Raw genomic sequence first — 23,466 nt, 5'->3', positions numbered from 1 at the left:
ACTATCACTCAACATAAATGAACACTTGTTGAATATATAGACGAAAGCTCATATTGAACATAATTAATTATTTGACGCAATAACTAAAATTTAAGCCTTAAAAACTTTAATTTAAACACAGGGTCCGCTATATAAATTGGTACAAATACAATCGCTAGAACCCTGCAGATGTGAATACGGATTGGTGTATAGGACAGGGCACCGGCGATACTGCGCTATTCACATCGACGCAATGAATTTGATTCCCAACATATAACGATAGCGTATTTCGTGAGAATTCAATATGATAGCTGGAAACTTACAAAGCAGACCCGCTAGCCATGTTACAGTATTCAATATGGGTATTGGTAGCAACGCGTGTCGAAATTCAACAGTTTGAAATGGCTGCAGATACATGCGGCGGTAGTTTGTGGTTTATTGGAAATATGTACGTTTCACGATAAATACCGTATTTATACGATACTAATATTTTGTCCGTTTTGCACTGAAAATGGATAATATTCTTTTTGTAGTCTGTAAACTTCAATTACTTGAGCTTAAACATTAACATAAGGTAGGCACCTCCTTTGTTGATGCCATTTTCCTGTCTCTTGCCGTCGCATCTATTAAATACATACGTATTTCTAATTCATACGAAAGCCTCTATTAATCAAAATCTAATGAAAAGAAACAATTATTTCCCTTCAACTGGCACTACTGACTTGCCACCGTAGTATTAAATACTTCGTCATTAAGTACCTCGCCACAACACGAGCTTAGGTCGCAAGCCGACGTCTCGGCGATATGTACAGACTTATGATCACAGCTTTATACTGAGAACTCTTCAAAACAAGACTGTTGTTATTGTGGAAGTGAGACGGCGCACTACATTGTGTAGCGTTGTCACGCTTCCGTATCGGCAACAGTTTTGTTTTGAGAGTTCGTTGGAAGCGCGCAGATCCTTGAAAGGATAAGATCCCTCAGATTATGTCAAGGAGTGCCGGTGTCATCGACACACGCAACTTGCAGGATCAACGGTAGATGTAGCTACAGGATTAGTTATAGTCTTGTCCGGAGTCTACAATAGTCTTTGAGTTGTAATTTTTTAATTCTTAAAGATACATATTTACTGAATGCGGAATATAAGTAAAATAAAAATAAAATATTTAAGAACTGTTCTGACGTTGAGCTTATTAGCGATTTTACGATAGCACGTGAATAATTCCGCATTCCAAACGCTAAAACGGTCTTCAAATTATAAGAAGAGTAACCAATCAAAACTTATAATTACAGCGTAGTAGCGCAAATATCGTTTCATTTCATCCAGCAATACAAAAACATCGACAAAACAAACCGCACCGCATCACAACACTATACGGATGTACACAACACTGGTATGATTGCTAGTGGTGCGACATGTCGATGTATAACACTAGATAGGGACGTGAACGCGATCGCGATCTCGCCCCGCGCCCGGTCCCGCGCGTAACTGGTGACTACGGCCGTGCCGACCGCCGCGGTGAGCGCATGCGTGCGCCGCGCTCCACAGACACACGGTACGGTAGACTCGGCAACTAATTAAATTGATATAAAATGTGACGGAGTACTTACGGAAGAAGGGAAATGTGAACCTTACCTGAAACAAATGATAACTCGTTAGATTTTTAGTAAACGTGACATTCTTAAAAATACTTCTAGTTACGTTTTTAATTAGAATAGCTTGTACGCTGTGGACGCGATTATTAAAAAATAAAAAATCAAGTTGTAATAAAACTCAATACTTATGCAATTAAGACCGAAACGTTTACTACCTAGCTATTTCCTCATCAACAAGACACCATTACCATATATTTGAACCCCTTTTTACATAGCCTATTCGTACAATAGGACTACCTAAATAATTCCGTTTTCGTCCACACTCTACTCGGGTTATAAAGTCAATGTCGAGTCGCGACCGGTCACGGTATCATCGCGCGGGCGGCTCACACCCGAGCGCCGATGGGGTTGTATGTGGTAGCCGAACGACGGCCGAGAGTATCAACTGCACATTTATATGTGAGCCTGGTACTTTACAAGGGAAAAACTATCTACTAAGGTACTTGAAGATAAATAAACTCTCGTGAATAATAATCGCAGAAATAAATCCAAAAATGTTACAATGCGAAACTTTGCATCTAAAAATACGTAAAAAATACTTCATTTACGTTGTTCTAGTGTTTTCAAAAGTGGTCCATAAAACTATTAAGCTGGCTTTTCAATATCGGAGTGAACTAACACGACATGAAAGCGGAACAAAACAACTCGATTCAATTCTGGTGCCCCAATCAAAGTGAAAAGCTGTCCCGTTGCGATGCTATTCGAATAACCGGGAATGTGGCGCCCGCTCCGAAGCCGCGCCGTGGCACCGCGTCAAATAACACACCAACAGTCGAAGGTTGGATGTTGGCCGACGTATCTGCATAGAGTCATGTATATAGGAGCTATATATATTTATTTATTTAAGATTTTACGAGTCTAGGGATGTAAAGTTAGTATTTAGGATTTGTGGTATGAATAATGGAAGAATATGTCAAAGGCAACTTTAGGGTGCGACTGCGGAAGTTAAACTGTTCCATCCAGCATTAAAAAATCTCAGTAACAGTGATTTCTTCTGCTGATTATCTTGGAATAGATCCAGTCTTTTTATTCCTATAAGATGTTGCAAGAGATCGGCAATGGCTCTCTTAAAATGGTGATTATTTTAACCAACAACAAAAACCTTTAACCAGACAGCAAGAAGCAAAAACATAATTCTGATTAAGAAGCTTTTAAAAGACTTTGAACATCGTAAGTAGAACTAAGTATGAAGACTGTGTACCGTAGAATACAACACAGATATAGATATAAGTAGACGTGTGTATGGTAACGCGACAGCGCAGTCGTCTGCTAATCACGGGGAAACTTTGTCCCACCCTCGCCTCCCCGTAGTGAGGGGCGCTGTCGATAGCGGAGCTATTGCCGCAACGTCACTTAGATAGGTGTCATTAAACAAACATTTGTAAGTGATTTGCTTTTTATGTGTACGTGTGGCGGAAACGCTTAGCGGCTGAATGGGTTTTCATGGTTAAGAATGCTTTTATGTTATAAGCATAGCTATATGGAAAGGACTATAGAATCTTTTGTTATGATTTCAAACTAGATTTTCTGCTTGTTAGCACATTAATCACAGCAATATCAAATAAGTGAAGCAGCGGTATCAAAAAGGTTAAATAGTTTTAATGACTACATAACATAAATACCATAACACTGTCTCGCTAATGAATGCGCATCACTAGCCTCAAACGAACAAATGGACCAAAAGCCAACAAGAACCGAAATAAAAATCGACGAGCTATATCCCAGCACTAGGGGCTGGAGAACATGCACTCCGTCAGAAAGTCGACGTGAATAATTCGTAGCGACCGACTGAGCGTCGCGAGCTGTGCGTCTCTTGTACTGCTAAACTAGATGCAGAAGAACTGCTCTTGTGAATATATACGAGAAGATAACACGTCACCGTCTTCATCTAAAGTCGAAACCTTCTTGAATAAGAATTATGTAAAGAGAATCGATTGATGGATATGAAACCATAGTAAATAAAAAAAAATGTCTACCTTACGATGATTGAAACCGGTAAGATTTTCTTCTACATCAAATCTCTCTTTCACCCTAAGGTTTGCTGTACGAGCACCCAACTCTAGGTTAAGCTCGCCTTTGTACATGAACTTTCCAAGAACATATTGTCCAAGTGTGTGTATTTATGTGCAATAAAGTATAAATAAATAAATAAAAAATAAATAAGATTCTACTCCAAGTATGAATTAAGCCTAAATTAAACGAGTAGCCAGTTCAAATGGCACTTCAGTTTAAGACTACAAATCCAAGCGAGCCTTCTGTACGATATTTCCTCGTCGCACATTTCGAGGTTATTTAGAACTGTCGTTGAATTAATAATCCGACGTCAAGGGGCGCGTTTTATATGTATTTACGCGCCACAGTAAAGGGTCGGGGCGGTTCGGTAAGAAGTAGCCTCTAGTCTCCAGTGGACTATGAAGGACCTTTGGTCGACAGGTCAAACCTTGGGACATGTAACACGTATAAAATAAACCACCAAGCTGCCATCTTAACATTTAATTGGTACATTTGTTTCAGCTGAGTTAGGTAAACTATGTTTTGATGTTTGTTGGATATAATGTTGTATCCAGTGTAGACTTAAACAAAAATATAGGAGAGTGAATCAAAACATTCTCAACTGTTCAGCTATCCGTAAAGTTAGTAACATTCCCGTTCCTCCAACCAGTATTACTGGCTAGATTTTCCTCAAGACCCCTCGCAAAATCGGATCCCACTTAACGTCTCAATCGCTACAATAACAGTCTCAAACGGCCCAATTAAAATCTGCCTCGACGCGTTTTAACTGTGCTGAAAAAATACACCATTTTACTTAAGATTCAGCGGCTAATGTTTCCTCCTCTTCGTTATTGGAGTTTCGTCTTCCGTACTTTAGTACGTCTGTGGACGTTTAAAAGTTTTTACGTTTGGTGAATATTACGGTTTTTATATTCTTTACATGCTGGTTAACTATATAGGTTTGATAATTGGCTCTCAAAATTGGGTTCAGTGAGTTTTATGTAACAACAGACAGGAAGAATATTTTTCTAATCTCACTTTCCCGCCATTGCTTATGCATGAGGATGCGGACTACAATCTATTTCTCATCAATCACCTTTTAACATATCACAAGCACATTTTTGTACAAATTATAAAGAGCCCATTCCGAGCGCATCGATTGCGTAATCTTGAATCTTTTGGCTGACGCCGTTTATTACGCTAGGGGTATAAAATAGGGAGGAAAAAGGCGGTTTTGAAGGAACCCGTAATCTGATGAACGCATAATTTCATTAGGCCGGCCAGGGTCGTAAAATGGGCTGCATTAAATAAACCCGCCCGGACCTCGAGAGATCGTAATTTAAACTAGAACTACCAGTGGTTTGCTTCTCAGCTACAATTTATTACGTGATGTTGGAGTGGTTTCCGTCGTATTTTGTTTATAAACGCAAGAAAGAATAGAAACTCATCACACTGATTTACTGATAGTGCAAGTGATATATGTACGTACAGTTTCAAAAGTGACAGAAAATGTTACTTTTATAATTTTGTATTAGAAGGAAAAGTCATAATCACACAATAAACGAAGGTTTTATTTGTAGCATACATTATTGTTAACCACTACAAAAGTTTGCAAGTAATACCTCAAAATCGAAAAACAAAACTTTGAAATAATGAATGAAGTGTAAAGTAGACGATTAGACAGAGGTAGAAAGTCACCGCCGAGTCACGCCGGGAGGCACGCTGGGCGGACATCGCAACAGCGTAGAGCCCGCGCCCCGCTTCCGTGCTAGCACGCATGCGCGGCAGGAGCGTGACTGCATTGTATATGCGGTACGATACGTTTACGGAAAGATTATATTACGTTGGAACATTTCTTAAATAAGATAAATGATTAATCCCATGCAGAGAATATGAAAACTAATCTCCAAAGGATTGGCCTAATGGTGCCACCAATGCATAGTCTGACTACTGATTCAAACCAGTAAACCGATGGTTTCCGGCAGTATACTAACCTAAGCTGGCCTTCATAGCCTTTATGACTTCATAGTTTGAAAAGTCTTAAATTATAGGTTCAATGGATAAAAGCATCAGTTCTTTCAATGAAACGAAAGTGTGTAAGACACTCAATATGGCTATTTGACGTCACTTATCTGGAGATAACAATGGAAACGCACCTCCACTACACAGCAACCTGGGGATTAAGCCCTCGTAAAAGGGGGTAGCACGGCAATAACGTCTTGATGCACAAACCCGATTTAACCGACAAGGATTGCCTGTGGAAAAATCAACCTAATCACAGCAGCGCAAAGTAGAAATTTGTTTGACGTAAGCGTTGGCATGGTTTCAATGATAGTATGACACATGTCCATTTAGTAAGAGACCTTCAGCAGTTCCGTTTGTTTGGCATCATTTCTTCTGTTATAGAGGGGAGGCGCGTCCAAATTGTTCGTATAATTTCACGTTAGTGGTCCGGTGTTTACATTAGGGGAGTGTCGGTTAAGTGGCCCGTCTAGGAGGACACGTATCAGTTTCCTTGTGGATGGGATGACAAACTCTTGCTTATTTATGTAGGATATCCTGCTTTTGATTTATGAATGATCTAATGATATAGAAGATTGCTTTTTCGTCCAAATTGTGCTTGTAATTTCTCAAGGGACCAAACTTTATCTATTTTTATGTTTGTATAGTGCTTTAAACCTCTTTGTAGATAACATAGGTAATTATTGAATCTCTGTATAATTATCTATTCTTATTAGCTCGGTTTCAACTGTGACGATTGATTTAGCAGCGCTAGTGAGTAAGCTTAAGGATTAACAGCCGATACGGGTCCGGTTCAGTGCGGAATCAGTTTTATTAAACAAGACCTTCGTTAACATATGTTTGTGTAACTGGCACTGCAAAGATGCATTGATTTCAATAAACATGAAATCAAATCGTGGGTCTTATCTTCATTTCTGAAAACGTCCCAGTGTAAACACAGTTTCGTAATCGGGTAAAACGTTCATGTAACTTTACGTACAACATTTCTTCAGATTATGATTTCTATATCTGTCTGTACCTACAAAATATATCCACACCCGTGACAGACTAGCTCAAATGGTCCGCGAGACATCAACACACTTCACACATCATGTTATTGAAAAGCCAATACGCAGCAGGGTTCCACATGGTATGTACAGCTTTATTGACAAGCTATCCAGTCGTATATTGTAAATAAGTAATAATATTGTAAAAAGTTCAAATACTGTCGAGTATAAAAGAAATAGTTGCTTATTTTAAAATATAAATTACTATTAATTTTGTGCTAACAGGCCAGTAGGTACACAAAGTAGGAAAGTAACTTCATTGATAAATACAGACTTCTGAAGATCGGAGAATATTAAAAACCGCCTCGGTTCAGCATTCAGAAAATGTAGATATAACGAGATTCCTCCCAACAAGTTTCTTGAGCTAATAACAATTTCCCGACGTCGCGGTGCACAAAGGAAGCCTCGTGAGTCGTGTACCAGTGTAGTTACTGGAGCTAGTGGAGTGGCGAGCGCGGTAAACTGGCGGCGGCGAGTCGACACGCCAGCGGAATACAGAGTGGAAACTGTTGGTTTGGGATAGTCACTCGTACGAGCACAAGGTCGAGTCAGCTAACTGTTATTTATTTAATGCCTTTAGAAATATGGTTCATATACATTGTATTTTTTTACTATTCGACGAAATTAGTTCAACCGTTCACGTTGTCTAGCTAACAGCTAGTAGTCAAATATTTTTACAAGCTGTTAGAATATCAGACGGATAATTTTAATCCTAACATAACAAAATTGGTTAAGCGCGTTTTTTTAATGGAAAATATACGGCGAACATACTTTGTATGAACTCGTTAATATGGACGTCGGCGAAGGAAATAGGCGAAACCTCCTAAGGTATCATAATTTATCGACAGTAGTAGTACCTGCAATTGTATTATTTTATTTTATTTAATTTAACCAAATCTAACACGTAAATTTGATCATCTCCCGGTTTCTGATTTACCTGAAATAGTTTGCTCTGAATATTACGTGACGGTAGAATATTATGATAACATGACGGAGCTGATTTAATGCTGGTACTGAAAGATAGTCATAGGAAGGAGCTCCGCAATAAAACGACGTAGTCCCATCGAGTTTGGCTCGTTTGATTTGTATTCACGCGCACTTAAATACTATGCATACCTTATACTTACAAAACTCACATAATTGTTTCAAAATATTTTTGTCATAACAAAAGCTTTGAAAATAACATGTTAATGGTACATTTATGAAAAATTCCATATGCGTTCGAACGCGGCACCGCGCAGTGCCCCTCTCGTTAAAAGGGTAGACTGTACAAACTGGAACTACCCTCATTCGTCGCGAGACGAGTTCTGTTGGCATACGTCGCGAACGGAAGATAACCACCGGTTTAATGTGTTGCTCGGGTAATCTTTACATTGTGCTCTATCTAGAGACTTTATGTCGCCTTGTTTATTTTACAGATGTCACTACATCCTGATGTTGGAGGATGATTTGATGGCGAATTTGAGACGAAAAAATATTTTTTCTATTTTAAACGCTTTGCTAAGGAAATACATCCGTAATGACAAGGAATGTTAGCAACCAACAAGAAATTGTTGGTTGCTGATATTCCTTGTCATGACGGATGTACGGATTCTTCTATATCTGGTCTCGAAAAGTGTGCGATATAATCTACAGTGCCTTCATCTCAAGTTGAACTTAAGTATTAAAATAACCCAAACATAAAATAATATCTGATAGAACATAAGGAACACGTGTTGTGTAGAGCGACATCGATCGGCATATCCGCAAACAGGCTACAGGCGTGCATCGAGCGCTGTCCCACGTTGGGCGCCAGTTCTCAGAATAGCAGTCGGGCTACGAATGGAGCTTGTTATTACGTTCGCCCATACTTCTTAGAACTGATTATTTGTAAGTATTAAATGGAACATACTATATGGAAATAATTTTTTTTTTGTTGTGAAGATTTATTGCTGTCCTCTGTAATGCTTGGAATAGTCTAAAACTCGTTTAAAAAGGTATTCGTGAAGAAGTACTGACTTTTTTAATAAATACGCAACTTACAATTATTGTGTTTGAAAACGGCTGTCTATACGCTTGTTTCTACTATCTAAGCAGGAAAGAAAAATGATATGCCTTGCAATATTTAAATGCAAGAAGACATTAAGTTTTAATCTTCAGCCACACTTTTAGTATTAAAACTATGTTCAACACGTCGATGTAAGCAGAGGCGCGCCATTATGCTGGCTATGTTTGCGGGTGTTTAGCACTAATGCAAGCCTGCGGTTAGCGGCGGGCTCGTGACAGCGCCGCTAATGGCCGCTGCGATGTACAAGGGAACAAGGGCCGGCGAGTGCCTGCGTACGTGTTGGAGTTTACTTTTCGTGTTTCTTTTGTTTCGAATGAGGTATCTAGTGTGGTGGTCGAACTGGTATAAGATAAACTCATGTCTTTTTAAATGTATTTAGGACTATGCAATTATTATCGTATCCATCATACAAGGACGGCAAACCATCCCGAAATTCATAGAAACAATATGACACACTAAAATTATTAAATAGGAAATGGTTGTAGAGTTCATTTTAGCAGGTTGATGTCATCTTTATCAGATGTTTATTACCCAGTTTATGCTATTCCACTTAAGGATTTTCCAAAGGCAGCCTTTTGCTACCATGTGGAAATTGTGCCAAAGTTAAAAACGGAAAATTATTTCACTCGCTTCCATTTTTATAATTTTTCATGCGAAATGTGGCAAACATGATAATGAAGCAAAAGTCAATATGATTGGAATCAAAACAATTAGGGCGCGCGTCGGCATGATGAATGCGGAGGCTGTGGGAGGGACAGGTGCGAAGAGGAGGGGAGGGACAGTAAAAATAAATACGTCGCCGTTACGTATATCACTCAGGATGTATGGAGCATGCGCTCAAAGTTTTACTAAAGACTGCTAAATGTAGACACCTATAAGCGGAAAATTAGAACATGATTGGATTTTTAACGTTTAGTATTATTATTTTGATCAGAATCAACTTTTTCCAATTACTTTTCAGCGATTGTTTAAAAACGTGGATTTGGCCAGCAACATATAAATAAATCTGAATTCCAATAAATTTATCTCTGTGAATTGAAACTTGTTAAAACGGAATATTGTAATAGTAGCAGTTCCAGGAACAAAAGTGATTTTGCGGAAGCTGTGGTTCCAGCAAAAATGTAATGAATAGCAATACAACCGGCTCAAAAAGCTAAAACAATAAATGACAATTTTCATATTTATTCAATGCTTTTAAAATCGTCGTCATGAGTGATCGTAAATTGTTCAATTTAAAGTATCAATTTACATTACATTTGTGGGCGACATTTATTTAAAGAATGTTACAAACTACTCAAATTTTACCAGTTTTTCAAACAGTAACGAGTAGATATTGTTGTTGGTTATTCTCCAAAGAATTGTATTTCTCGAAAAAACTAATTGGTATATTGGTATGAATCGATCCAAAATTTGCCACATTTCCGCATCAATAGAGAAATGCGTAACAAGTATAATTATAGCAGATGTATCGACGTTGCATATGCAATCAGACTTACGTTGTAACACAACACATGAATTCTTATATTATTATAGATGTATGTACCTGCCTCGGGCCTGTAGTCAAGTGAAATTAAACATAGTGCCTGATTGGTTTACGTAAACCTGCGCGTTAATAAGAGTGGGATGCGGTTATGTTTTTACGTATAAAGCAGTTATTAATGAGTGACTCATTATCAACATGATTTTTTAAAGATATGAAGTAAAACATAACGAAACAAATATGTTATAAATGAAGTTAAGTACGACAAGCCTCACTTATGAGTAAAACGTTCGAGGAAATAGACGTGTGATTCGATTTAGGATATCTAGAGTCTAGACTAAATCTAAGAATAAGTTCTATTTTCTTTCTAGTTCACGTATAGGTCACCGTTCTGCGCCACGTAAAGTCTCAATCATATTAACAATGGTCGCAGCATTTTAAACTTCAAGAAACAGGTCCCTTTCACAAAACAAACAGTCTTAAAGTCGTTGTTTGATTTCGTGTATCGTTTTGAGGCGTTCACTCTTCGTGAAGACGAAGTGCAGTAGTCAAAATATCAAAGAGTCGGTTTACGACAAGTGGTCGCGACTTGCGACAGACGCGACCGATGCGACAAAGCGCAATGACCACAAACAGGAGACAAAGCGACGGCGACTCTACGTGAGTACACAACTGACTTTTAACTTTACTCTGTATTGTTGTACATCTAAATCCAGACACCACTGGTACACATGGTACGCTCAGTTGTGTCTTAATAAAACCTAGGACGCAAGTAGTGATTATATATAATAGAGGAAATCGGGAAGAAAAGTTATATGTGATAGCTTGACTTCAAAAGCAACGTTAACGTGAAAAAGAAAACAAGACGTGTTGCAAGCGGGACAGCCATCCGCTTTTTTAAAACGGAAAATCAAATTTTACTATCAAAGTAAAAAGGCTTTTATGGAATTATAGGAACAGTGTATACAGTAACGTCAGCAAAATTTCCTAGAAGCACTAATGGCTAAAAGCACGGCGCATTTCTTGGTACGTCACACATCAGCCTAATTTATCAGCTGCTTTAAACATTAAACTTGGCTTTACTGTTCGAAACTATCAAACAAACATCTCACGTAAACTGGCGAACAACAAAACTTACGTTTCAAGTGAATGAGGGTAGAAACAAAAGCGGGACGATATATGACAGCCGCCCCATGTTGGGCGCCACCAACTGTTCATACGATAGCTGCACTGGAGTGGGCACTTTGTCAGGAAGTTAAAAATATCTCCGAGTTAGCATTGTTTGTTATTTTCAATTGTATTTATTAATTTTCTTTAAGATTTTTCAAACAATATTGCTTGCTTGTGATATTTTGTTAATAGAACTCACAACATCAAATATAGACTTAGCAATTAAGTCTATATCTTATAAATACACATACTTAAATCCTTTGTGGTTTTACATGTAAAATCTTGTAGTAACTTCTCCAATTACAAAAAAATAAGATAGTAAATGCGCTAAGCTGCGTACATTCTTCATAGTTCGCACGACCAATAAAAGCCGTTACAGCTAATGGAACTGCATCTATATGAGAGTAATACTTGACACGATTGTTCTCCACCCACTGGGAGATGGGGGGGAGGGAGAGATTTCGATCCGTTACACTTATACCGATGAATTTGTGATCTATAAACAACTGCGACGCGCTCTTGTAAAGGATGTTAGTCAATGTACAGACAATGTAACGAGATATTGAACCGATCCCTACGCGCCATTCGCCTGGCATCTTGAGTCTTCCATAAACCTTCCAAAAACAACTGCTTTGATGGTTCAGTAAGAGTAAACAAAATTAGTTCAGAGCTCCCCACAACAGCAATAACAGAAAAATCTTCTAGTAAGCAACAACTCCAGGAAAAACATAATTAGGTAACAGCGTACCCTTTTACTACGTAACTAGTCAGAAGTGGGTATTGCAGGGGCGGCAAATGCAAGAGTTTATACTTTAGCTCATGGGGAGGGCGGTAAACGCTCACTAAATAATGTAGGCGTGCGGCGCCGGCCGCGGCGGCGAGCAAATACCGTTAGCACGTGGGAATCGACACCCGACACACTACGGAACACGGTACGGTCTGGGGAAACCCGGGAACTTTGCACTTCCGACTTGTGGAGGGACCCTTTATTTGTCACAAGTGTTAGGAATTTCAGGAGTTTGTGCGGTTATAACTGGTTTATAATGAGATCGTTTGGTGAGTAAAAGATTTAGAAACAGGATTTGTTTTTTAATAAATAACAAAATAAGTCTTCTATGTTGTTTTTAACATATTTAGAGGCGACAATGTGACATTTGACAAGTTTATTTTCAGAAGAAAAAAGTGAGTAGTCTAGGCAGGCCTTCTATTGTCTTTTTTTCAAATTAGTTTGAAAAAGGACAAAGGCTGAAATAATTAAGTTAATGTTATAGGGGAAGCCTAGCCGTTCATTTATAATACACAAACTAATGAGGTCAAACTAATTCCGCGTAGGTGTAGTTCCAAGAAGCGAGTTCACTGTTTTCTTTATAAATAAATAATAATCATTAAAGCACCGGTTACTACGAAACAGAAATAGCCAGTGCTATGGAACAAAAATTTTGCCTTTTCAAATAAAATCGGTTTAAAAGAGAATTATAAATAAATAAATAAATAAAAAGAGAATCAATTCTTTCAGAGGTTTGGTCCAATTAATATAGTTGAAAAGCTGATCTCACGCCACAGCACATTCAAGCGTGTGTTTGGGTGTTCGTAGAAGAGAAGATACGTTTTGCTTCAAATTGCCTCATCTATTCTCTATGACTCAGTGGTACGAGTGGGGTACAAGTGTGAGCAGAACCAACATTTTTTTTAATACGATTTCTGATATTAATTATAGTGAATTCATTTGTATTATAACAAGATCCAGTAACAAAGGGCTGTCGCAAGATAATAACCAGCCAATAATTAACAGCGACCGCAGAACCAAACCTGCTACTACAATATGCTTCACATCTACCTACACAACGACAAACCTATTATCATAAACGCCACCACGAGACTGACAGGACGACACGACCAATCAGCGCGCGGACGACAATCAGACAATGACAACCCGCTAGCAGTGGCGCCCCACCTCAACCACCCTTGCCACAAATGGCTTTCCAATAATCCGGGCTTTGACGCGGCTCTGTCGGCCAGACCCTCAAATTAGTACTCCGCGCATTGTCGGCGGCTCCCATTGAGACGCCGCTAATTCTGTTGCCTTCGTCACAATTGTTTGGTTTCCACTGTGATGAATTTTTAATGTAATTAAAGCTTGTTATTTATTGCTGGACTTAAATAATTTGTTTTGCCGTTTTCGTCATTATTATTCAACAAGACTCTGGAATCATTTTAATGAATCCCAGTTATCCAGATAAGATTACTTACAATCTTTATCAGGACCAGGCTGGAATTACCAATGATGTTTATAGACCGATTCTTTAAGTTAATTGATTGTATATATTAGTGTCAAACATAATATGTGGTTGTGCAACACTCGAGCTTGCATTACATAACATACATCAACAGTCGTACACCTCAAAGCGAGGCGTAATGCCCGTTGACGCGGATCAATTCCGACCCCACCGCGTCACGTTTGACGGGCACAAGTCATACGCGGAAGCGTTTTATATAAATACGCTATAAACGTATGTATTTTTAGGAACTGATCGATAGTTTGAATCTACGTGTACCACATATATGAAGAATAATTAAAATAGCTAGCTTTCAAGTTCAGTGCAACAATTTTTAAATAGTATCGTACTTTCGTTCAACCAGAGTTTCAGAAGTGAGGCCGTGGTATGAGATGGCAACGATTCGATTAAGGGTCGTTTATCTAAAATACGCAACTGGTCATTGTTAGTCCAATACGTGTGTCATCGTCGTCCTACCCTTTTCCCAACTATGTTGGGGTCGGCTTCCGAATGCAGCTTAGAACAAGTGTCTTACAAGGAGCAACTGCCATCTTGCCAATACATATGTAACTTTAAATTATCTAAAATCGCTCCCCGCTTGTACTAGGCATCGACCTCAAAACAATATACGTGAACCACCAATATGTAACGTTATCCAGACTTCCTCTCGTCACCCAAACATTCGTTATATTCAAGGGACATACAAACCGAACGCGACACGCAAAAACACACCTTATTACATTGACTTAAGGTTTATGTTGTGTGAACATTGGTAACGGTTTAACAAGTATTGAGCAATATTTCGAAGAGCTTTTTGTTTTCGATTTAAAATTATGTTTTGGTAAATCTTTTCATGCGGCAGATATGTCAAGCGGTTTGTTTTGTATTATATTTATACGATTTGAGTGAATTAATTTACATTGAAAAGTCTCTGTGATTATATGATTTCTAAAAGTTACATTTTAATTTATGCTATCTTTAATTTAATAGCATTTGCTATAAATCTTGATGGAAATTATAGAAGTATTTTATAAAGTACACAAAAGAGTACAAAACAATGCATAAATAAAATTACGTCACAATAAGCGCCAGCTCAAGGGATTGTGAAACCAAAGCACAAATCAGCCTAAAACACCCGGGATTTACATCACGACCCCAAACCCTTTCGTAACCCGAAAAAAATCTTAGAATTAAGTAATTTCCCCGTTCTCTGAACAAAGGCTAATAAAGTGCGCGCTTGAAACCCTCGCAAAGATGGCAGTGACTCTCGGGAGCGAGCGAGGGGAGGGGTAGGGGGTGCAGTCAGCGATACCTTCGCGCACTTAAGACGGTGTATTGTTACCGGTAGAGTCGGTGAGGGGGATAGAGTAGGCAACGCAGATGAGACACATCTCTGATGTGTAATACAAAAAGTATTGTGCCTAAATCCATGTTTGATAAAAATAATTAGGAATAACGTAAAATGTTTCAATCTACAAAAGTTTTTCTTAGTTTTTCTAATAAAAACATATAATTATACCACGTTATGTTCAAGAAAAAGAACTTACATTTATAGCATTAAATGACTTGTATGCCTCACAGAGGCTGTTAAAATTAGGCATGAAACTAAAACGCGTTTGTCGGACTTAGTCTATGAATCGTCTTGGTATGGAGGGTAAGCACTTTATAGACATCCACAGGTGGTTAGCCATTTTAGCAGCTATTTTGTTATGCGTTATATTAGCGAGTCAGGCGCGCCCTTAAAAGGTTCTCGACTGAATGTGGGGATAGATGCTATCGTATAGACCTGGGAATTGAGGCGACCCTGCGTTTATACAATACTGTGAAAACCTACGGCTTCGTTTATCGATATAAAAATGTTTACTAATCACTATGAATCATGTGATTTTTTATGACGTGTTTTTTTTACATTTGGTGCTGTCTGTTGCTGTACCGTAATAAGATCAGAACATTATAATGTTTACTTAGCTAACTATTTGAAGCAAAACGAAAGCAGATAGATGGCGCAACTGAATTCTTGAAAGTATCGGCGGTACGCGGCCTGTGCCTTCTGTCTTCCACAGAAGCTACGTCAACTATTATTCTTAAGTTATTTTTACAAAAAAACAGTCCTAGTCTTTATTTAGTAGTTTCATCAAGTTCTATGTTTTCGAAAGACTTAAGAGGTGTATCACTGTAATGGCACATACCTTGATCGGGTTTGTCGATCTTGGCGGGAGTCAGTCTTCTGTCGGTGAGCACCGCGGACGGCTGCTTGGGGCTATTCCGCTTCGAGCTGCCGCGGGACATCACTAGGGATTGAGGTATCTGCGCGGAAAGTGACTTCTACTTTAGAAGGTTCTTCTGTATCTTTAGATACGAGTAGGCTTTTTAAGACTAAAATTTATATATAGTTTAATTAGCTGTTGCTCGCTACGAATCTAAAATGATGAGATTAAAAGAGGAAAAAACATCCATACACACAAACTTTCTCTTTTATAATATTAGTAGGATGAATTTTAATAATCTTCTACCTTTATTTAAAAAAAAAAATGCTCATGCAATAAAGATTTTTACGCTGCTAGTAAATATTCAAGCCACATTCAAAGACACTCTGACTTAGAACAATAATTCAATAGAATACAAATGTGGTTGTTCTGAAGCAGCGATTCTTCGCTCAGGTTTGATTGGCGTGGCTGGCTATATCACTCGGCTTTAAGTCCATTGACTGTAGAAGTATGCCATAATGTGTGTGGGTCCGCAGCTCACCAGCTTGTCGGAGCGGTCCCCGGAGGGCAGGCGCGCGATGGTGACGTCGGCGGAGTCCTCGGGCGGCGGCGGCTGCTGCAGCCAGTTGTACTCGCGCTTGTCCACCGGCACGCCGCGCCGCGAGTAGTCCTGCGCCTGCGTCCTGCACACACGGACACGGACCACTCACTACACTACACACAGTGCATTCGATGGGAATACACGAACTAGGTAAAAGCTAACATTGCCATTGAACCCTACCCCGAATGACACAGATAATTAGACTGCATTGAGAAGATACGCCCGCAACGCAATTCTGTTCCCATTTTAGTATGACGTGGTCTACATTAAAATAAAACACTTTTGATAGAAAAAAATAAAAGTATTAACTTATAAATCGTGAACTTACCTTAAGCTTTCATAACAGTCTAAACATACTACGGCATAATCGCCATTTTCTAATAATAATGAATTTTCAGTCCGCCTTTGCACTAAGAATGGGAATTCCTGAAACAAAATAAATATATTATATTTTTATTTCTACTCAAACAATAATGATCATTTCTAAGATTATAATTGTAAAAGATTTAATTTTTTTCCGACTTTCTTTTTCTGCTATTTTAATGTTACTTTTCTTTACTCCTGAAAACTCAGTGTGAAATGAAGTCTTTCAAATTTGATATTTTTGCAATTCTCAACTCGACCACTAAACATCCCTCGTTTATATTCGTAGTTTCTTCCGTTGTTTAGTGGGTTCTACATAGTACCACTTGCGTGTACTCACTTTGATAGGCAAGGCCCGCACCCGCTTGCGGTAGGTCTTGATCCCGCACAGATGGCAGTGGTAGTCGTGCGTGTTGTACACGCGCCGCTCCGGCGGGTAGCCGCCCAGCGCCTCGTACCTGCACAGAAACATTTTTACTGGAGATTTGTCCGAAAATTTAAAATTAAAGTAAAAACCTTGTAACGCTAAATGGCTCACCTTCTCCATTGACTAAGCAGCGAGTGGTAGCAGAACGTACAGACTAGAGCCGAGCCGTTCTCACGTAACTGCTCGGCGTTTGGATGACTCTACAAACACAATAAAGACTTTATAACACGTTTTTACAATGAAATGTAATAAGATTTGGATTGAAAACATTAGAAATCTCGTTCGTGACCTCGGCAAAGGTACTTTGAGCCTTATTTCAATAGCCAATAGAAATAGATTCGTATGATAGTGTATGGTTTACCTGATGCGTGAGTAGACAGGGGAAGTAGGGCGCGTTACCCTGCGGCTGGCCGTACAGGATCCGCGCCAGCGTGAAGTCCGAGTGCAGCCCGCACAGGAAGCAGTAGATAGAAGTACAAGCTGCGAAACCATATTAATACTAGTTAGTATAAATCAACATGGATGTCAGTCCTAGATTTTCTGAATTTCCGATAATTTTAATTTGGGCAATAGGACTTGAAGTGTAGTTATTAGAACTTTCGATTGGAGGTCGCTGTAGTTGAGTAGGGAAAGTATTTCATAATTGAAAACATATCTGCTTCGCAAACTTCGACTGATAATCAGGCTTCCCGCATTAATTGCTAATGAGGGAATCCTGACACTGTGTTATTGGATAAAATGTTGCGTATCTTTAGAAGAATAATTTTATTATGATGTATTGAGATTGATTTTAATGATTGTCGTATTATATTATATATAAGTAACTGACCACTATTACTAGCGACGGTTCTGTCGGAGGTGGTTGAGGGCGGGGTGGGGATGACGCGCTCGCCGTTCACGGAGGAGTTCGAGGGCAGCGGCGACGGGATGTTGTATCTGCGGTGCTCGAGCGGCACCCTCTCGGCGTCCATGAGCTCCCACTGGCGCGCCAGATGCCGCACGCAGCGCGCGCAGGCCAGCACGCGGCCGCCGCGCGCCGCGCCCGCCAGGCACGGGAAGTGCATCGCGTGCGAGTTCATGTACTCCGCCACCGTCGACAGCCACTCCATGGACTGCTGCGGGAACAGCCCCGCGCACACGTAGCATCTAGGGGTGGGAGGACTGTACAGACGAGTCGCAACTAACAACTGCGTTCATTGTAAGTAGCGTAAAATATAGAGTTTTAAGGGACGAATGGAAAATAGTATTTTAGCTGGTCGCATGCGTTTGCTTAAATGAAAATGCTTAAACACAATCTCTATATTTTATGTTCTTAAACGTTCAGATTTTATCAAAACCTCTGTCTCTATTCACCCCGCTTTACCAATATACAACTCTCTCCACAAAACGACACAAACAGACAGAAAAATCCAAACTTAAAAAACGAAAAAAGAGTATACTACACCAAAATGCTATCTTTTGTTTAAATGAGTACTATTGATTAAAACCAACTTGAATCGAACACCTTTTATCTTTAAAAAACGTGTTACTTTTTAATATAACACTACAAAGAGGCTGCTTCATCACAATAGGTAGTAAACATAAGTATCTACTTGACAATTACTAGAAAACAAGTCCTTTCAATTCCTTGAAAATCTCAAGTAGGTCTGGCGTCAAAATATTTACAAGTGCATCACATAGCATTTTATTTATAAAACTACGATCTTACGATCAAAATCTTACACTGTTCTAAAAGCAGCTTAATTTTTTATCCATTTTGCCGTAACAAATTTTGTTACAATGATCTAAATTTTACAAATCGTTTCAACAGTTCTTCTCTTAGCCATACGAAAATATTTTGATTATTGTGATTAAAAGTAATTAGTAGGGAGCCATCTACTTTGTATCGCGTCCACTACAACACTTTAAGAGTAACGTGGATTATCTCCCTCCCCCCCCCCACTCCAACCCACGCGAATTATATATTATTTATCGGTTAGAAATGCAAAGAGCGGCGAGTAACTACAACGTGCTGTGCAAACACGTAACGACATAAACGTCAAACATAATTGAACTGAACAACACTGACCTGTATAGTCCCATGCCATTCTCCCCGGACACTATCTGGCTCTGCGGACTATTTGACAGCGCGTTCGATGTGCGCTTATTTGATTGATTCGAACTTGATTTAATGTCGTATGGCTTAAACCTGGAACATACATAATACATTGTAGAACACGTGGTTAATGAGATTCTTATATGTAATTCTATCCCCGGAATTTCCCACTGCTGAGCATAACCTTTCTTTTTCGCAGTTCTGCCAATCTCAACTTCCAATTACTTCCATTTAATATATGTACAATATTTGTAAATTGTTTGATGTGACTCACCTAATATTGTTAGTATGGGAGTTGTTGTGCGCGGCGTTGGGCTCACCGTTCTCGCCGTACGCGGGGTACTTGTGCGGTATGCTCTTGTAACACGACGCACATATTTGTACCATGCCTGTAACAAAACACTGTTCTAAGGAACCCTAGCGAGATGGCATCATGATAAGCTACAGTATAAAAAAAATGCTAACTTGGAAATCCGTTTTACACAGCCAATAACAGGCAGATATTTTTTCCTGTTTTATGGCATATTCGCCCTTTTATCTTTCCGCAACGCGATTAACTTATTGATTGTCGATGTGTACCTTGCGGGCTGATGGGGCTGGCGTCCTGGTGCGGCTTGAGCGAGGTGATGAAGGGGTAGTAGGGCTCGCGCTCGGGGTTGGGGCAGCAGTAGACGAGGCGCAGCTGCGAGCTGAGCGCGCCCACGCCGCACACGTAGCACACGAAGCTGGCCGTGGGCGCGGGCGCGGGCTGGCTGGCGGGCCGCTCCAGCCGCTCCAGGCGCTCCAGCCGCTCCAGCGACGGCGAGTGCGTGTTGTGCGCCGCCAGCGACTTGTCGCCCGACGACGCCAGGCTCAGCGGCGACGGCGGCAGCAGCGACGGCGGCCGCGTGCGCAGCGTGTACACGCGCTCGTTCGCCGCCACGCCGCGCATCTGTCACACGAGAGACGTGGATCGTCAACTCATTGTTTTGGAAGAATGTGTAACTGATTATAGTTATGTGAGTTTGACACTCACATAACTTCAAAATTGATGGGTACAGTAAAAAATACATAATAAATAACATTTATCAAATAATAGAAAATATTTCCTTTTTGTGTATGTACATAATATCGTGTATATATGTATCAATAAACTATAACCTTTACGACCTAACTTAGATTCGCAATAAATTTTGTCATTGACCTAATAGTTTGGTTATGATATACTAATAACGAGATCCACTAAGCATCAGCGTCATATTGCCATGAATGTAAATAATCCTAATTATGGATTCCGGAACATTCCACCGACCTCAGAGCACATCACTCGCTCTCATCCCGAGGTTATCAGGGTCGATAACCGGGCGGGTCATCCATACTACACTATAGTACAAAAAATAACCATGTTTGTCGCTTCATCATTGTGTCAACGTAACGAATGGAAAGTACACAGAAATACTGCGAACAAATACTCTATATTATTCAAGTAATTAATTTATATTAACAAATTGTGTGCTTGTATTATTCATACTTGATAGGTATTCAGGCTATACAGGCGATGTTATAGTACATTGACGTAGGTATAAAGTTTTATTTGCGTATTCTGTCATCTTAATACAAATACTCATAATATACAATACAATACTATGTACATATGTAACCGGTTCCAATTGAGCACTTACAGAACAAAACGCTACAGTCAATGAATCTAGTAAAATATGAAATTCATGTTTACACAGTTTGTTGTTAAGGAAAACGGTGTGAAAAATATTTCATTATTGCATTTACGTTGGATTATAAAAGTCACATGACTTGTGTCATCAATGGACATAAAAGAATATTGCAATTAATTTTGGTATTAATAAAATAATTATCATGATTTATTTTATGATAAATTAGATGACCTATGTTGGCAACGTAAGAAAAATTACATCGCATCGTATGATAATGTTGAAGCGTAAAATAAAACAACCAATAAAATTGAGGATTATTCCACTATCTATGTTTACTATACACACTTATAATGGGTTTAAGATAAAAGGGGTTACTTCGGCGATAACAATAAAAAAACATGACGACATAATAAAATGAATGTAGGTCGCAAAACACCTCCTTGGAGCATGCCACATGGTGCTCATACGATTTGTGACCATTTTAGGAAAAACTTATCGTAGATTAACCTTAGATAGACGAGAAATCAAGTTACATAATGACGCATTTATTTCGCTATTAGCATTAGAATAAAGTTGATAAACTCAATCGAAAGCTATTATCAAATCGATGATTCAAGATTATGTTAAATCTTGCGCAAGAGGCGATATACTAACATATACATAGTATATGTGCACACAACACTATAGAATGCGTGGAAATAAAAATAATCATATGATTATCTCTGACCGATATAGACTAAATATTGTAAAGGCTATCATTGCGAGGACCGATCTACCCTCTGATCGGCGAGGTCGGATCATAGGCCACGTTAAAATCATAATTATAAACAAACGGGCCACTGATACCGCGCGACCGAATTATTAACTTGTTTACATAAGCTTCGAACAATGATAAAAGTTAACAGAAAGCTGATTAAGTGATTCATAACAACCATTTATGTACACTCCAACTGGATGCATCTGAATCAAAGTTGTCATATCTAGCTTGCCGTGGTCGTAATTAGAGATAAGAGTGGATGAAAATAACCATTTATTCTTAGATGTCTTAATGCAGTAAATAGCTCAAGATAAACCAAAATTTAAGGCTGAGCGTCACGCACGCTTCAGAGAGTGTAAAAGATTTATAAAATCGTAGTAGAAAAAGCAACTAAGTCCAACTAAAAATAATTATTATTTTTCTTTTGTCTTCTAATTTCACTAACTGAAACGCGGACTTTGAGGAGGGATTTAAAAGAAATTATTCGTAAAAAAAAAAAACAAGCATTGATAGTAAACTACTCGATATGAGTACATAATTATATAGTGTACATGTGGACAGATTCTAATGGCACTAATGTTCTAGAAACGATCAGATGTTAGTGAGTCACGCTTCGCTCGTAGCCGTCAAGTGTCGATAATTTCTATTCCAGTGGCACAATAAGTGTCAGTATTACGAGGGGTCAGCTCCTTATCTAGTGTCAACACTTTTTCAGAGTGCACTGCCCCGGAGAGGTCGGTTCACGAAGGTGCCGCTGATAATACACGTTTTTTTTTTTATTGTAATACATTGCATGCTTAATAGTTTTGTTTTCTTTATTAATTTATGTTGCCATAGTGATAGCGTTTGGAGTTGTTATATTGTGTTAATTGGGATCAAGTGTATTTTGCGTGACACAGTGGGCTTGGTTTCTTTTATTTTTAATATTTCATGAAACTTTCTTTAGTAAGGTTCACCATCATCTTCCAAATGCAAAATCTTTGTCATAGTATGTGAGAGACTCTACCCTACCCTTGTCTAGTGTGCCGTCTTCTTTTCACAATGCATACGCCTTACCTCATAGTGTCGGTACTAGCTGGTAGTAAGAACTACAGTCTCATCGCCCAACAACACTTGTGTGCCTAGACATACCCTAGCGTAGCCAGACTGATCTGTACAATCAGTATGAGGTTTACCCACATTCACCACATAAAGATTATTAGCCCGCTATAATTTATCATTTCATATCACTCAAGCAATATCAACAAATTGCCAAACAGTAAGTACATAATCAAAATAAATCTGTGAACATTGTTGACACAACAATAGAAGTTCGAAATCACCGGAAAACATTTTAACCCTAAAATCTTCATGTATAAAATCGCTTTTATTTGTGAAGGAAAAACAAACGTCATTTTAATTGATTGTCTAGCACATAAGCCTTATTATCTTATCGTTCGTACTTTTACCTTGTCATGTGGTGAGCCGGTTTATATGGAGTCCACACATGTATCAGAGATTATGATCCGGCTGATAAAGATGACGTCACAGCTGTGATAACCACTCGCTAGGTGGAGCCTCGATAACAGGTGACAATGATTATTTTTATTAGCCTTTCTTATATAACTTATTTTAAGCTTATCCTTCTTTGCTTATCTTAATGCTTGATAACACATAACTGTTCAAACATGCAAGTTTTTCCTTTTCTTTTGTCTTT

General features: G+C 38.9%; 1 protein-coding gene across 1 annotated transcript in view; it reads right to left on the bottom strand.

The window, feature by feature from the left end:
- The window catches only part of LOC113494070, a 118,125-nt gene that overhangs the window by 23,004 nt on the left and 71,655 nt on the right, over window positions 1-23,466 (bottom strand). The window contains exons 8-17 of the mRNA XM_026872206.1: window positions 19,941-20,292; window positions 19,636-19,750; window positions 19,335-19,454; window positions 18,096-18,412; window positions 17,628-17,746; window positions 17,378-17,466; window positions 17,180-17,297; window positions 16,805-16,902; window positions 16,417-16,558; window positions 15,858-15,975 (exon numbers count right to left, since the gene is read on the bottom strand). Of these exons, the coding sequence (XP_026728007.1) occupies window positions 15,858-15,975; window positions 16,417-16,558; window positions 16,805-16,902; window positions 17,180-17,297; window positions 17,378-17,466; window positions 17,628-17,746; window positions 18,096-18,412; window positions 19,335-19,454; window positions 19,636-19,750; window positions 19,941-20,292 (1,588 nt within the window). The remainder of the gene's footprint in view (window positions 1-15,857; window positions 15,976-16,416; window positions 16,559-16,804; window positions 16,903-17,179; window positions 17,298-17,377; window positions 17,467-17,627; window positions 17,747-18,095; window positions 18,413-19,334; window positions 19,455-19,635; window positions 19,751-19,940; window positions 20,293-23,466) is intronic.

The sequence above is a fragment of the Trichoplusia ni genome, chromosome 5 (assembly GCF_003590095.1).
Source record: "Trichoplusia ni isolate ovarian cell line Hi5 chromosome 5, tn1, whole genome shotgun sequence".
Taxonomy (NCBI): domain Eukaryota; kingdom Metazoa; phylum Arthropoda; class Insecta; order Lepidoptera; family Noctuidae; genus Trichoplusia; species Trichoplusia ni.
Note: the sequence above shows the minus strand (reverse complement) of the source record. Positions and strands in the feature narration are given on the sequence as shown.